At 37.7% G+C, this 15,578-nt stretch overlaps 1 protein-coding gene across 1 annotated transcript; it reads left to right on the top strand.

Moving 5' to 3' along the window:
* The first annotated feature begins 264 nt into the window (after nucleotides 1-264).
* On the top strand, nucleotides 265-15,513 carry esrrd (estrogen-related receptor delta). The gene is made up of 7 exons (XM_065282929.2): nucleotides 265-444; nucleotides 1,828-2,186; nucleotides 3,764-3,880; nucleotides 10,374-10,484; nucleotides 10,700-10,861; nucleotides 10,968-11,237; nucleotides 14,053-15,513. The coding sequence occupies exons 1-7, from the start codon at nucleotides 389-391 to the stop codon at nucleotides 14,295-14,297; spliced, it is 1,320 nt and encodes a 439-aa protein (XP_065139001.1). The 5' UTR covers nucleotides 265-388; the 3' UTR covers nucleotides 14,298-15,513.
* The last annotated feature ends 65 nt before the right edge of the window (nucleotides 15,514-15,578 follow it).

Here is a 15,578-nt window from a genome sequence, read left to right as displayed (position 1 = left end):
GCATTCCCAAAGTAATATTTTCATGATTTTTATCTGAATTATAAATGATGCGTATTGTATTATTTTATGAAACCTCACTTTGTTCTTGAATATCACTTGGCCATGATCGAGTGATTTGCAGTCGGCCTGCATGTATTGTTGTTTTTGAGGATTTGACCTGTCAGTTATGAGAACTCATCAATAGGGTTTTAATCAGCATGCATCTGGATTAGACAGCTCGGCCCCGCCCAACCCACTGCATCAGTTAAATAAACCTCAATCTGTGAAGGTCCTGGTTAGTGGGTCAGTACTCTTCCTTCTCTCTCATCTCTGCTGCTCTCTCTCCAACCTATCTTTCATCTTTTGGTCATAAACATTACAAAGTCAAAATCCCAGGGGAAAATACGTTATGGACCTAAAGGAGTTTTGCCTGAGTGAGAACTTCCATTTTCTAAACCAGCATGAGTAAGTTGGCCTTTTACTTTTTTTGTAGCACTTTACAAATGGTTGTATTTTTTAACATTAGTTCATTAGCTAACATGGAAAATATACATTAACAGCATTTATTCATCTTAGTTCATTATAATTGCTGAAATTGAATGATGAACTAATACATTTTAAAATAACAATAAGTTGTAACTCAACATTAGTTAATGCAATATAACTAACATAAACAAGGATTAATATATTGATGATAGTTCATATTAACTTATTAATTCAATGTCACCAAAAGTGTTAACAATGTTTAATATCAATGTACAATTTATTTTTTGTCACACGTTTAAATACTGCACGTCATTTTAAAATATTAATGACACATTAATGACTGATTTTAATTACAGTATTTTTTTTCAGTATTGGTTGGTTTAACCCATGGTGAGGTAAAATATGCACAATCCCAGCTGTTTGTTTAAATTAGCTTTAAAAGTCCATATTTGGCTCAACTATCCATATATTACACAATCATGGGTTAAAACAACCAAGCATTTGCTTTGAGCGTAAAAATCTATGTTAGCTCTTTTTGACAGCTTCTAATCCTAACATCCTGACTATTTGCCATTTTTGCAATGACCAGAGAATGAATGCGTTTTATGTTGCATAACAACATATAATAAAATTGTTCAATAATATGTGAATAATAAAGCCAGATATAATGTGCATGCATCTGCTTAACTTGGGGTCCATTTCAGGGTTGTGCTGTATCATGGATAACTTAGGCCTAAGTGAATGACTTATTCACGATACAGCACTAGCCCCGATTACCTTTTTGCTTTTATAAAACAGTTACCACACAATATAAATATTAAAACACAAAACGCGTATCAATGCAACTTTAATGAAGTAAAATGATCACTTAAAGTTTTCCTTCCGCTGGAAAAAATAGTCCTGCAGACTGTACAGCAACAGAAGGCAGCGTTTTTGCTTACTTGAAAGGCACTTAGGACCCCATATTTAAAAGTTGATCCAGATAAGCAGAAAATTACATTAAATTAACTTACATTGTTTTTATTGCTCCATTCGCCAAGTTTATTCGTTTATTGCTAGAACTAATCGTTTCATAATTTGAGATAACAAACGTCTGTACATTATCCTGGTTATTACACTGGTAGCCTACTTGCTACATGAGACAATAAATAGATATAAAGTATTGATTCAAAATATTTTATTAGCTCATTTGCAACAAACCTGGCATTAGAAAAGAAATAGCGGAGTGATCAGTTTTTGTCACAACTTACCAATCAGAATTAAGATTAAGGAGCTATTAAACGTATACGTCACGTCAGGCTAACCTTTCTGTTAAGCATCATGTATTAACTTTCTCAATGTATAAATGTACCCTCTTCACAGACTTTTGGATCCGTCATCAACCGATGATCCACCGTCCCCCACTGATCCGCCGGTAAAAGCCGATCCGCGAAGCCCGTTGTTCGGTCTGGACAGCAGCAGCCCGACCCCGTTCAGCCCCGGCAGCAGTTCGGACAGCAGCGGTTACAGTCTATTCTCACAGAATCATGTGAACCCGGACTCTCCGGTCAGCTCCAGCTCTGTCGTCTTTAATCCTCTGTCTCTCAGCTGCGACTACATCCCATCACTGAACCCCGGGCCCAAACGTCTCTGTCTGGTGTGCGGAGACTTCGCGTCAGGTTATCACTACGGCGTCGCGTCCTGTGAGGCGTGCAAGGCCTTCTTCAAAAGAACTATTCAAGGTACTAAGCAGCTTCTCAAAGCTAGTATTATGAGTGATATATGTCTGTGATATCTATATTATTGATAATATATGTTATCACTATATGTTTTAGCATATAATATATTAATATATTTATTTAAAAAAACGTATTTTTAAATTCTATATTTATAATTTATATCATAGGTTATATACTTTTATAATATATTTAATTTATATAGGTTATTAAAATTACAATTTTTAATATTTTTAAATGTCTAAAAAATATCATAAAACGTTTCATATAACTTATAGGCAGTCCAGCGTTACACTTGACTCTTTTAAGCATCTTTAAAGTAACTTCCTTCGCCCTGTTAAACTGTAGGCCTACTCTTGATATTTTTATCAAGCTTTTTGAGATCACACCATGAGGTACATTTTAAACAATTATCGAAGTTATCTTATTGTCTGTTTTTCTTAAACTCTAATAATTTACTCCAAGTCATACATTTTAAAAACCTGTTTTTAACGAGAATGCTTCCACGGTTCATCCTACATTGCCTTCAGATAAAAAGTTTTTTAAGATCAATAGTGAATATTGTGCTTAATTACTGATCTCTTAAGTGTTGTTTAATGTTAGTTGAGGATTATAGTGAAAATGTGTTAGGTGTTTGAATATACAAATATGTGTGTGTTTGACAGAGACTTCTCTGCATTTTAAATCAGCACTGCTGTTAATGAATGCAGTGATCAATATTGCATCAGTTGAGTAACTGCCTCAGATTGATTTGTGTGTGAATACTCAGTGTGCTGTTTGAATCAAAACACATCAGTTGCACAGACTGATGCCTTTGTCAATACATTTATCTTCTCAATGTTTTAGTTATTCACAGTAGGAAAGTATTTTCACCATTGAAAGTATTTTACATAATGGTAGACATTGTTCAATTTACAACTTAATCAATCAAGCTCAGATATATCACTGTAACAGGTATGTATGTGTGTGTATGTATATATATATATATATAGTGTCATTTTGTCTGATAAATTTGGCTCTTTGTGCAAAGTGGTCTGGGTTCCTGACCGAGGGAACATTTTTATTGGCTTTGGCTTTGGGCAGACAAGGTCTAGGAGTAGGCATGTGTTAACATATCAATATATTGAAGTGTTCAATCACTTAATGCATGTCTAATCCCACAGAGACTTGTCTAGTGTTGTGTTTGAGAGAAATCCATTGATCAAATTGAATTCCAGGATCTGCTTCTCTCTGCATTAAGGGCTGTTGAACAGTGGTCAATATTCTGGCCCCTGGGAAAACACAATATTCGTAATTATTATTATTAAACATGAGGCTGTATAAATCAATACATGAGCTCTGTCTGGCCTCCTATGGATTGATGTGTGAAATCTCAGCTTGTGTGAAGCATGGAACTTGAAGTCTGATTAAATAAAAAATGGCAGATGTATTCAATAGTTTTTTAGTCCTGCATCACTGTCTTCATTATTTCCTGTCTCTCACAGTACCTGTAGGAATTATGAAAAGGGTTTATATTGACTGCTACTACTACGTTTTAATGTGCTGTGTACATTGTCAATAGGTTTTGATTGTTGATGTTTCAGGAAACATTGAGTACAGCTGTCCTGTGGTAAATGATTGTGAGATCACTAAGAGAAGAAGGAAGTCGTGCCAGGCATGTCGATTTCAGAAGTGTTTGCGTGCAGGCATGATGAGAGAGGGTAAGTTTATGATTTACACTGACTGCTTACTTGGGCACCTACACTGTAAAAAGTCTTTGTTGCACTTTTATTTTTTAATTTTTCCAATTCATTTAAACTTTTTTTACAAACAAGGTGTTGGTATAAATTCTAAAAATACAGTTAAAATAACTTAAGCTAATTCAACTTAATTTGTACAATTTATAGCAACTCTTCACTAGTCAAGAAAGTTAAATACAGAAACGTGTTGCAAATACTCACAACACAAACAAATAAAGAAACGCTTTGCAAATATTCACACCACAAACAAATACAGAAAAGCTTTGCAGATACTCACAACACAAACAAATACAGAAACGCGTTGCAAATACTCAAAAACACAAACAAATACAGAAAAGCTTTGCAGATACTCACAACACAAACAAATACAGAAACGCGTTGCAAATACTCAAAAACACAAACAAATACAGAAACGCGTTGCAGATACTCACAACATAAACAAATACAGAAATGCGTTGCAAATACTCACAACACAAACAAATACAGAAACGCGTTGCAAATACTCAAAAACACAAACAAATACAGAAACGCGTTGCAGATACTCACAACACATACAAATACAGAAATGCGTCGCAAATACTCACAACACAAACAAATACAGAAACGCGTTGCAGATACTCACAACACAAACAAATACAGAAACGCATTGCAGATACTCACAACACAAACAAATACAGAAACGCGTTGCAAATACTCACAACACAAACAAATACAGAAACGCGTTGCAGATACTCACAACACAAACAAATACAGAAACGCGTTGCAGATACTCACAACACAAACAAATACAGAAACGCGTTGCAGATACTCACAACACAAACAAATACAGAAACGCGTTGCAGATACTCACAACACAAATAAATACAGAAACGCGTTGTAGATACTCACAACACATACAAATACAGAAACGTGTTGCAAATACTCACAAACAAATACAGAAATGCGTTGCAGATACTCACAACACAAACAAATACAGAAATGTTTTGCAAATACTCACAACACAAACAAATACAGAAACGCGTTGCAGATACTCACAACACATACAAATACAGAAACGTGCTGCAAATTCTCACAACACAAACAGATACAGAAACGTGTTGCAGATACTCACAACACATACAAATACAGAAACACGTTGCAAATACTCACAAACAAATACAGAAAAGCTTGCAGATACTCACAACACATACAAATACAGAAACGAGTTGCAGATACTCACAACACATACAAATACAGAAACGCATTGCAAATACTCACAAACAAATACAGAAACACGGTGCAAATACTCACAACACAAACAAATACAGAAACGTGCTGCAAATACTCACAACACAAACAAATACAGAAACGTGTTGCAGATACTCACAACACATACATTTACATTTAGTCATTTAGCAGACGCTTTTGTCCAAAGCGACTTACAAGTGAGGTAAACAATAGAAGCAATTATGGCAACATAAGACAGCAATACATAAGTGCACTGGAAATAGTCTCATCAAGTCCAACACAATATACATAGCCAAGGGTATGTTAGTAGTTTTTTTTTTTTTTTTTTTTTTTAGATAAAGAGGAAGGTAGATAGAGAAAGAGATAAAGAGAAGGGTAACTAAATAAAGATAGTAAATCTGTAATTAGGAAGTTAGGTAATGGTGGAAGAGATGGGTTTTTAGCCGAGTCTTAAAGACAGCTACAGTGTCAGCTGATCGTGTCACGACCGGCAGATCATTCCACAGTTGTGGGACAGTTCCTGAGAAGGTACGCGTTAGTGTTTTCTTCCCTTTTTGAGATGGTACCACAAGTCGTCGCTCGGTGGCAGAGCGCAGTGATCGAGAGGGTACATAAGGCTCTATAAGCAAGCGAAGGTAAAGGGGTGCTGACCCAGTGGTGGTTTTAAAGGCCAGGAGCAGAGCCTTAAATTTGATGCGGGCTGCTATAGGAAGCCAGTGTAACTTGACAAAGAGAGGAGTGACGTGCGCCCTCTTTGGCTCATTGAAGACCACTCTTGCCGCTGCGTTCTGAATCATCTGTAAGGGTTTGGTCGTGCAGGCTGGAAGTCCTGCCAGTAGCGCATTGCAGTAGTCCAGCCTGGACAGGACAAGAGCTTGGACCAGGACCTGCGTAGCATGCTCATCTAGGAAAGGTCTAATTTTCCTAATATTGTAGAGGATGAATCTACAAGAGCGAGCGGTGCTGGCAACATGCTCCGTGAAGCTAAGCCGATCATCAATGACCACTCCCAGGTTTTTGGCCGTCTTGGAAGGCGTGATGGTCGAGGAACCTAGCTGAATGGAAAAGTTGTGCTGAATCTTTGGTTCGGATGATATGACAAGCAGTTCTGTCTTTGCAAGGTTAAGCTGGAGATGGTGATCCTTCATCCAGAGTGAGATGTCCCTCAGGCATGCCGAGATGCGGGCAGAAACCGTAGGATCATCAGGGTGGAACGACAAGTGGAGTTGAGTGTCGTCTGCATAGCAGTGGTAGGAAAGGCCATGTTTCCGAATGACAGAGCCCAGGGATGTCATGTATATCGAAAAGAGCAGCGGTCCAAGCACAGAGCCTTGAGGGACCCCGGTATCTAGACGTTGGGGTTCGGAGACGTCACCTCTCCAGGATACCCGAAATGACCTATCTGAGAGGTACGACTTGAACCATAAAAGCGCTGTGTCAGTGACACCCATAGACATGAGAGTCGACAGGAGGATGCGGTGATTGACGGTGTCAAAAGCTGCAGATAGATCCAGTAAGATCAGCACAGATGATTTGGAGGCTGCCCTTGCCTGCCTTAGGGCCTCAATGACTGATAGCAGCGCAGTCTCAGTGGAGTGACCACTTTTGAATCCAGACTGATTGCTATCCAGGAGGTTATTTTGTGTGAAGAAAGTGGAGAGCTGGTTGAACACAATGCGTTCAAGAGTCTTGGAAATGAAGGGAAGAAGAGAAACGGGTCTGTAGTTCTCTAGCATAGCAGGATTGAGAGTGGGTTTCTTCAGCAACGGGGTTATCCGGGCCTCTTTAAATGCTACAGGGAAGGTGCCAGTGGAAAGGGATGAATTGATAATGTGAGTGAGAGCAGGGATAACAGACGGAGAGATGGCCTGGAGGAGATGGGTGGGTATGGGATCTAGCGGGCAGGTAGTCGGATGATTAGAAGCCAAGACCTTGGAAACATCTGCTTCGGATAGGAGAGAGAAGGAGGGAAGGGAGCATGTCTCAGGGATTTGAGAATGCGCAAGAAGCGGCGGCTCGGAGAACTGACTGCTAATAGTTTTCGTTTTCTTCACAAAGAAGGAAGCAAAATCATCAGCCGTTAGGTCGGATGAAGGTGGAGGGGCAGGGGGACAAAGAAGGGTAGAGAAGGTCTTGAAGAGAGTGTGAGAGTCAGGTGAGTTGTTAATCTTTGAATGGTAGTATAGGGTCTTTGCAGAGGAGACATCCTTGGAGAAGGAGGCAAGAAGAGACTGATAGAGGCAGAGATCAGAAGGATCATTTGATCTGCGCCACTTCCTCTCTGTAGCCCTGAGTGTGGAGCGATGCTCACGGAGAACCTCAGTTAGCCAAGGAGCAGAAGGTGTGACCCGGGCCGGTCCAGATGTCAGAGGGCATAATGTGTCTAAGCAGGATGTAAGAGTGGAACAAAGTGTGTCAGTGGCATTGTCAGTATCTAACAGAGAGAGTTGGCTGGGAGCGGGCAGCGTGGAAACAATCGCAGAGGATAAGCGGGAGGGAGAGAGCGTTTCTGTGGACTCCTGTTGATAACTGCTTCACCAGAACTGCAATACAGAAACGCGTTGCAAATACTCACAAACAAATACAGAAAAGCATTGCAGATACTCACAACACATACAAATACAGAAACGAGTTGCAAATACTCACAAACAAATACAGAAAAACGTTGCAGATACTCACAAACAAATACAGAAAAGCATTGCAGATACTCACAACTAGGGTTGGGAATCGTTAGAAATTTTCCGGTTCCGATTCCGGTTCCAGTTCTGCCTAACGATTCCGGTTCTGATTCCGGTTCCATATAATAAAAAAGAATGCACAATACTTAAACAATTCAATTTGTGTTTATTAATTACTGATAAAATATTTTAAATGTAAAATGATTAATATTTTCACTTTTTCAGTCACAAGGCCTATTTCATTTATTCCTGTTGTAGTCCTCGTAAGATCCTACCTGTTAAAGGTAGGGTAACAGATTTGATCCTGAAACATTTTTAGTTATGCTGGTTAAAAGTCTCCTCGCATCCTGATAGCAATCACTGTGTTAAGTTGTTTAAATGTATTTGTAAAAATTTATGTCATCTGTGAAAGGCGTAGGACCAAAAAATGTTCAACAAATCATAGATTTCGGTCCGAACGGACGTTTCCTTTTATGTCCCTCATCCGTAAGCGTAATTTGAATTCCCACCGCGCATCGAGTCCACGCAGATACCATACGTCATCGGCGCGTTCACGTCCGCTCTGTCTGTAAACAGCAAGAACACCAAACTTTTCTGCTGAATTGACAACCTACACAGGAGCAAGAAAACTAAATGCATCTTTTATAACAACAACAGCAAAAACTTCCTGGATCAGCAAGAGCAAAAATCCAAATTAACATCTGTAACTTTACTGCTTTACCACGAGATGAAAACAGCTGCAGGAGGCAAAGGGTCTGAATGGCTCGTTGCACTGTTTATTTTGGTAAGGTAGGTACGCGATATGTTTGTATTGAGATGGATTCAGATATTATACTTTGATGAAACGTTGTGTTGCTTATGAAATTTGTGTTCGTTTACGGATTAGCATAACGATATAGTTACTACGTCTACACAACCGGACGTGTGCTTAAACTAATTCTGATGTAAACCAGTTGTTTTTGTTGGTTATTTTGGAAGTGTTATTCACTTTGTTTTCTCACTGGTGAATGAGACATGAGACGTGATCGTCTGATCTGTGCGTGTTCATGTGTTTGGAAAGAGGCGTGACTTTGGAGAGCGATTTGACTTGAGGGTGGGATCGGGATTTCATTGCTAGGCGGCTACCGTTAGCATTTTTCAAAATGTGTTACCCTACCTTTAAAGTGAACATGTTAGCAGCAGTAGTTCTCAAACATATGATTTGAGATTTATATGCTGGAGCTAGTATTTTGTCATATATCCTGAAAAGGCTGCTGTACAAGTAATAATTTTTGTATGTGCATGCGTATAGGCTTATATATAATGCATACATATATTTTGAAATATAAAAATGTAAATGAGGATCAGATATACGTTTCTTAACAAACATGCGTGTTCATATGCGCTGACTTCTTTTCGCCGGAGGCTGCTCGTCACAACATCAAGCAATGCTTAGGTTACTTAGCAACGACAGACGCTTTGGAGCGTCCACGCGCTTTGGAGAAAAGTAGCGCGATCACGTTTTCCGCGTGGTTTTAGATGCGAAATGTGAAGCAATTAAGCATAATGTGCATGGCCATTTCGGTGGGTTGTTCAGCCGTGCAAGGCACCATCCAGCTTGTTGGGAGCATCTGGGGTTACACATGGTAAGGTGGAGCCGGGGATTGAACCACCACTTAACCACTGCTGCCCCTAGTGGTTCAGCTTAGCTATAACCGTCGGTCTCACGGTTATATAATAACCATCACACCCTTATTCACAACATACAAATACAAAAATGCGTTGCAAATACTTTGCAAATATTAAAATTTAAATTAAAAATTTAAGTGCAACACTTTTTTACAGTGTGTCCTTATACACTTTTAATATATTTTTTACCAATTTAATCTTTTTATCCGTTACAAAAAGTTTACTATAGTGGAATATACATATAGGAATTATCATAATATAATTGTTTAAAGGGGACATTTCCGAAGAGTTTTTTAAGATGTAAAAAAAAGTGGGTGTCCCCAGAGTATATACAGTATGTGAAGTTCTAACTCAAAATACCATATAGATCATTTATTATAGCATGTTGAAATTACCAGTTTGTAGGCATGAGAAAAATTGTGCTGATTTTTTTATGTGTCCTTTTAAATTCAAATGAGCTGAATTTAAATGGGAGTGCCGTGGTTGGATAGTGCAGATTAAGGGGTGGTATTATCCCCTTCTGACATCACAAGGGTAGCCAGATTTCAATGACCTATTTTTTTCACATTCTTGAAGAGAATTGTTTACCAAAACTGAGTTACTGAGTTGTTCTTTTACACATTTTCTTGTTTGATAGAAGCACTGGGGACCCAATAGCACTTAAACGTGGAAAAAGTCTTTGGAAAAACCCTTTAAATGACAACATAGTACTGAGCTGATATTAAATCCCAGTTTTTTAACATGGTTTAGTCTTTTGGAACCCAACAGTAAACTTATCTTTATATCTTCTAAAAGTCTTAAAGTCTGATGATCATGAACATACAGTAAGTACATGTTTGTTCTCTAAAGTAAACACTACATTTTATTAACCTGGTGTTTAGGTGTACGAATGGACCGTGTGAGGGGCGGCAGACAGAAGTATAAGTGCCGGCTGGATTCAGACAACTCTGTCTTCACCAGAACACATTACACACATCCAGGAAAATCAGTCAGTAAGTCTGAAAAAACTATTACAGAGTTACATTCATTTTGATTAATTAGTAACATATGTTCAGCACCAAAGAAAAAACCCAAAAATGAAAAACTGTCATTGAAGGATTATGTTGGGTTTGGGATTTAACCTGCTTAAGGATTTAACATCATAATCAATAAAAGTCTCCATAAGCTGTGCATTGTTTCCAACATCTAAACAGCTTTTGTTTTCCAGGAAACAAAGTCATCGCACAGCTCCTAGTTTCTGAACCAGCTCCACTGCGAGCTACCCCGGACCCCTCGGCCCCTGACAGTGACCTTAAAACACTGCTGACCTTATGTGACCTATTAAACAGGGAACTACTGGTAATGATAGGCTGGGCAAAACACATACCAGGTAAACACAATACAAGTTTTGGAATAAACTAGAAAGGAAACAATCAGTTCATTAAAATAGTCATTTCAAGTTTTGAAATATACTTATCCTGTATTATGTTATCTAGGATTCACGGCTCTGTCATTGGTGGATCAGATGGCCCTGCTTCAGAGTGGCTGGATGGAGACTCTAATGCTGGGTGTCGTGTGGAGATCTCAGGGCCTGACAGATGAACTGCAGTTTGCAGAGAACATGCGACTCAACGAGAGCCAGAGCAGCACCATGGGACTGCATGATCTCTACACGGCACTGCGACATCTCACCTCCAAATATCAACAGATGGGCTTAAACCAAGAGGAGATGGTCACTCTCAAAGCCATGTCTCTTGCCAACTCAGGTGTGTTTATACTATATATAGACCAATTTCGAGTAGACGTCACAGTTACATCACTGCAAGCTGCGCGCAGTGGAAATGAATTAGACATGAATGAAACGAGCAAGATAACTCAGTAGAAAATGTCCTGTTGTGCTGTTAAGTGTCAGAATAGGAATGCCAAAAAAGATGGCTTTCATTTTTATAGAATACTATCATCGAAGACACCATTTGAAGATAAGTGTAGGTGTTTATGTTTGCAATAAGCCCTTAAACGGACAGACTGGAGCGATTAAATCATCTGGAAATCTATTAATAATTGGAATAGAAAATAAGTAGAGAAGATTTCCGGTGTTCTGTTGAAGTCTGTTCCCTCTATGTGTTTCTTATAGCATTTTTATCATGTTATGTTTATAATTTATTTAGAATAACTGTTTTTTTTATACTGAAAAAGAAATAATATCACAAATTTTTATATTTCATATTTTTTTCGTTTTCTATTATTTCTTTTTATTTCTTTATATCTTAGCTTATGTCTTCTTCATGTTTGTTCTAAAATTATTATGTTTACTAACTTAATAAATATATAAATATAGCCCACACACACACACACAAAGTAAAGTTTTATTTACATATAAACGGGCCTTTTTAATTATAGTGTAAACATAATACTTTTATAATAGTTTTAGAACAAACACATAGGCTATAAATCAGGTTCGTCATTTCAAAATATGTGTTCTGCGCTTTGATAGATTGTGTGTGCATCTCGTGTCATGCCAAAATAAGTGCCTGCTGCCTTGAACTTGAAAAGAGACGTTCATGTTTGCCAGATACTCGCATAATCTCATGCATAATCAGAGTTTACTGTTAAGGGAGTGTCTTGCGTGTATTTAGGGAACATGAGCGTCTTTTTTATAAACGGTTTTGACGCGTCTGCAGCAGGAACTTATTTTGACAAAACACAGGATCTCTCCACACGCAGGACACATATTTTGGAAAAGGGAATCACACACGTGACAATCCGAACACTTATTTTGAATTAGCGCATCCTCGGAAGAGCAGTCACGAGCCGCCACTGCTATAAATATAAGGAAGAATTAGTAGAAGACACAAAAATTATGAAATATTTAATAAACGTTATTATATAGAATACATAATAGTATTGCTTTATATGTACTTTAGGGATTCAGACTGTAAAAATAATTGATTTAGCAAAAAAGAGCAATACATATACATTACATACATGCATATCAGTAGCCAAGCCATTTAAACTTTTTATCTATCTAAAAAATAAACGTAACGTGATTAAAACGCTATAAGAAACATTGCACTAAAGGAAAACATTGCTTTGGGCTTTGACAGAACACCAGATTCATAACAATCACGATTTAATGCTGAAACACTTCTCACCGCTACTGCGGAGATATCACTTTCGCAACCAGTTTGGCTCCGCCCACAAAAAACGTCATCTCTGTTTGCAAATACGAAAGTGGTCTATATATTATACAACATAAGGCCGATATACAGTACTAATATTGGTTGTTAGTATAAAGTATTTATTAGGGCTGGGCAAAAAAATCTATTTTTCGATTAATCTTTTTTTTATAAATTATAAATAAATAATTTTTTCCTGCTATTTTCAAATGGTTATATTTTTATTTATTATTTGGTACTCTGGGTTTCCATTCAAAAGTGATTTTTTTCAAAATTCACAAAAAAAGAAAAAACAAACAAATGCGAATTTGGTGCGTTTTTTCATCAAGTTGTTCCATATATGGTAACGGCAACGTCAGCGGAAACAGCTAGACGTTCAGTCCTGTAGGTTTGATGTTTGTTGCATTACATATAACATTCGTATGTCAGAATATTTTTGACCGATGTGCTTCCATCTCCCATTATTTGCTCTTTTACTCAGTCAAAAATCACCTCAAGCAAGGGTAAAAAGTTTTTCTTTCTTTTTTTATTCGAAATGTGGTGTTTCCATCACTCGTTTTTGTTGTGATATTTCAAAATGCACATAAAATCATGGTAAAATGGCTACTGTTTCAGTTGTAGTTCATGCAAATGTTTTCTTATCGGATAAGAAATGTATCGGACTCAATTATTTTTTTATTTTTTTGTCCGACTCAATTATGCGCATACGTTTTATTTTTTTGCATTTTTAGAATTTATGCACATCTTGACATTCTCATCCAGCTTTTTTTTCTATGCGCATCTCGAAAATGTACATAAAAATAGTTGGGTGTATACATAGCTATGGATCAAGATTTTACAGGCGATTACAATACATTATTTTCTGTAAAAGTCTTATATAGCCGTAAATCAGGATTTCCTGTTGTCCAAATTATTCAGCGTCAGTTCAACACCTCATTTATTCTTTATTATTTTTTTATTATCAATATTTTCAGTGAAACTGTGCTGTGTTTAAAATGTCTCTCTGAGACTCAAATTCATTTTTAGTACTCATTTAAGTTGCAGTCTCATTGACCAAGAAAAAAACAATCAATATGGATAAAGCAGTGCTGAGCTCAGATCAATAAATCTATCGAGTGCTGGCTCCCTAAAAAATAAAACCATTAGTGTCGTCTCTCGGCTTGCATCTGACCACAGGGCATTTTGGAGAACAATGTGGAGAACAAGAACACTGCAAAATGATATATAAAAATCATCAGGGGTCCTTCCTGTTAACTGAGCATAACCAAATACAAAAGATGTCCTTGGCTAGTCCATCACGCATCAAAGGTTGGACAATGTGGTTTAAAGTTAACACAAAAAAGGAGATTTAACACTCAATCGGACACAAGAGCCCAGTTTGACCTTGACTCTCATTTTCTTTCAGATGCAGAGAACGTAGAGAGCGCAGATGCCTTACAGAGTTTTCAGGATGCTCTTCACGAAGCCCTCCAGGACTACGAGAGCAGCCAGAGACCCTCCGAGCCTCATCGTGCCGGGAGATTGCTCATGACCCTGCCCCTGTTACGGCAGACCGCTCACAGAGCCGTGCGCTGCTTCTGTCGGCTGCACACTGAAGGCCATGTTCCAATGCACAAACTCTTTCTGGAGATGCTGGATGCCAAGATCTAAGCTAGATCGGTTTAGAAGGAAGGCACTGCTTGATAAAAGCCAAGGATTAAAAGCCCAGAGATTTTATTATAGAGAGGCTAAACCTTCACAGTCAAGAGTTTGTCCTCGAACATGTCGCATACATGGAGACTACATGGAGTGATTTTTCAAACATGCATCAGTATGTGTTAGAGCGACTGTATGGAGAGCTTAGGCAGCTAAACTTGCACTTGAAGACGAGAGGGTCCTGTTAGTTCATCAAAAATGAAACCTCTGTCAATTATTAGTTACCAAACATCATGTTTTTAAACCCCTTTTAGAAACCCTTGTACAAGGAACACAAATGTTGAGCGTTAGTGGCTGACACAGTCACCATTCACTTATTATTTAAATAAAAGTCGTATAATTCTTCTAATCACATTTTTTTTCTAAAAGCACAATATGAAAATGAAAATAGATGACAACAGACAACTCTTGGCCGGATTATAAAAAATGTTTTGCGGACCAGGGGCCTCATTTATAAAATGCTACATTTAATCTTACGATCATTTATCAAAAATGCAAACGTGTGATTCATAAACTGAACGTATGAGCAGAAAACACGGGTACCCCTTTCTTTCAGATGTGAAATCTATAAATTGCAAATGATCTTGAACTTGTGCGCAGCTGAGTTTCAGATCTCCGCCTTTAAATGATTCCTAATTAATGTCATAGACATATAAGCGAGTGCTTGTCAATGTTTAAACCCTTTTTGAGCAGCAAGGCTTATATTTCAAAAACCTGCGGCAATCAGACAAGCAAAAGCGCCAAGCACATTTCCACGTCAAAGACAGTTTTTATAAATATGGACTTTGTTGTGGATTTTTGAGTACGCACACTTTATGATCCAATCTGTGTGTATGCACGCTTTAGAAATGAGGCCCACAGTCGTGTGCTGCCTATTTTTTGTGAACTGTACCTTTAATTTCATTCTCAGTCTTTTACTATTTATTTGATTTGTATGAACTTCAAGGAGATTATCATTTGATATGGTGTTGGCAATAAAGTAGATGCATTGTTTTTTATGATTTTGAAATATCAACAATTTTTGTATTCATTATAATTTGTCTAATTTGTAATCTAGATCAGTGGTTCTCAAACTTTTTGGTGTGCCCCCCCCTTGTGTGAGATGCATCCATTTCCCAAAGGAAAGTCATTACATAAAACGTCTCAAACTTAAGATGAGGTTTAAAGCAACACCAAAGAGTTTTTTTTTACCTTAAAATAACATTTCCAAAAAAGTTTCAGTGGTTCATCCACTCA

The sequence above is a fragment of the Paramisgurnus dabryanus genome, chromosome 9 (genome assembly GCF_030506205.2).
Source record: "Paramisgurnus dabryanus chromosome 9, PD_genome_1.1, whole genome shotgun sequence".
Lineage (NCBI taxonomy): Eukaryota > Metazoa > Chordata > Actinopteri > Cypriniformes > Cobitidae > Paramisgurnus > Paramisgurnus dabryanus.
Note: the sequence above shows the minus strand (reverse complement) of the source record. Positions and strands in the feature narration are given on the sequence as shown.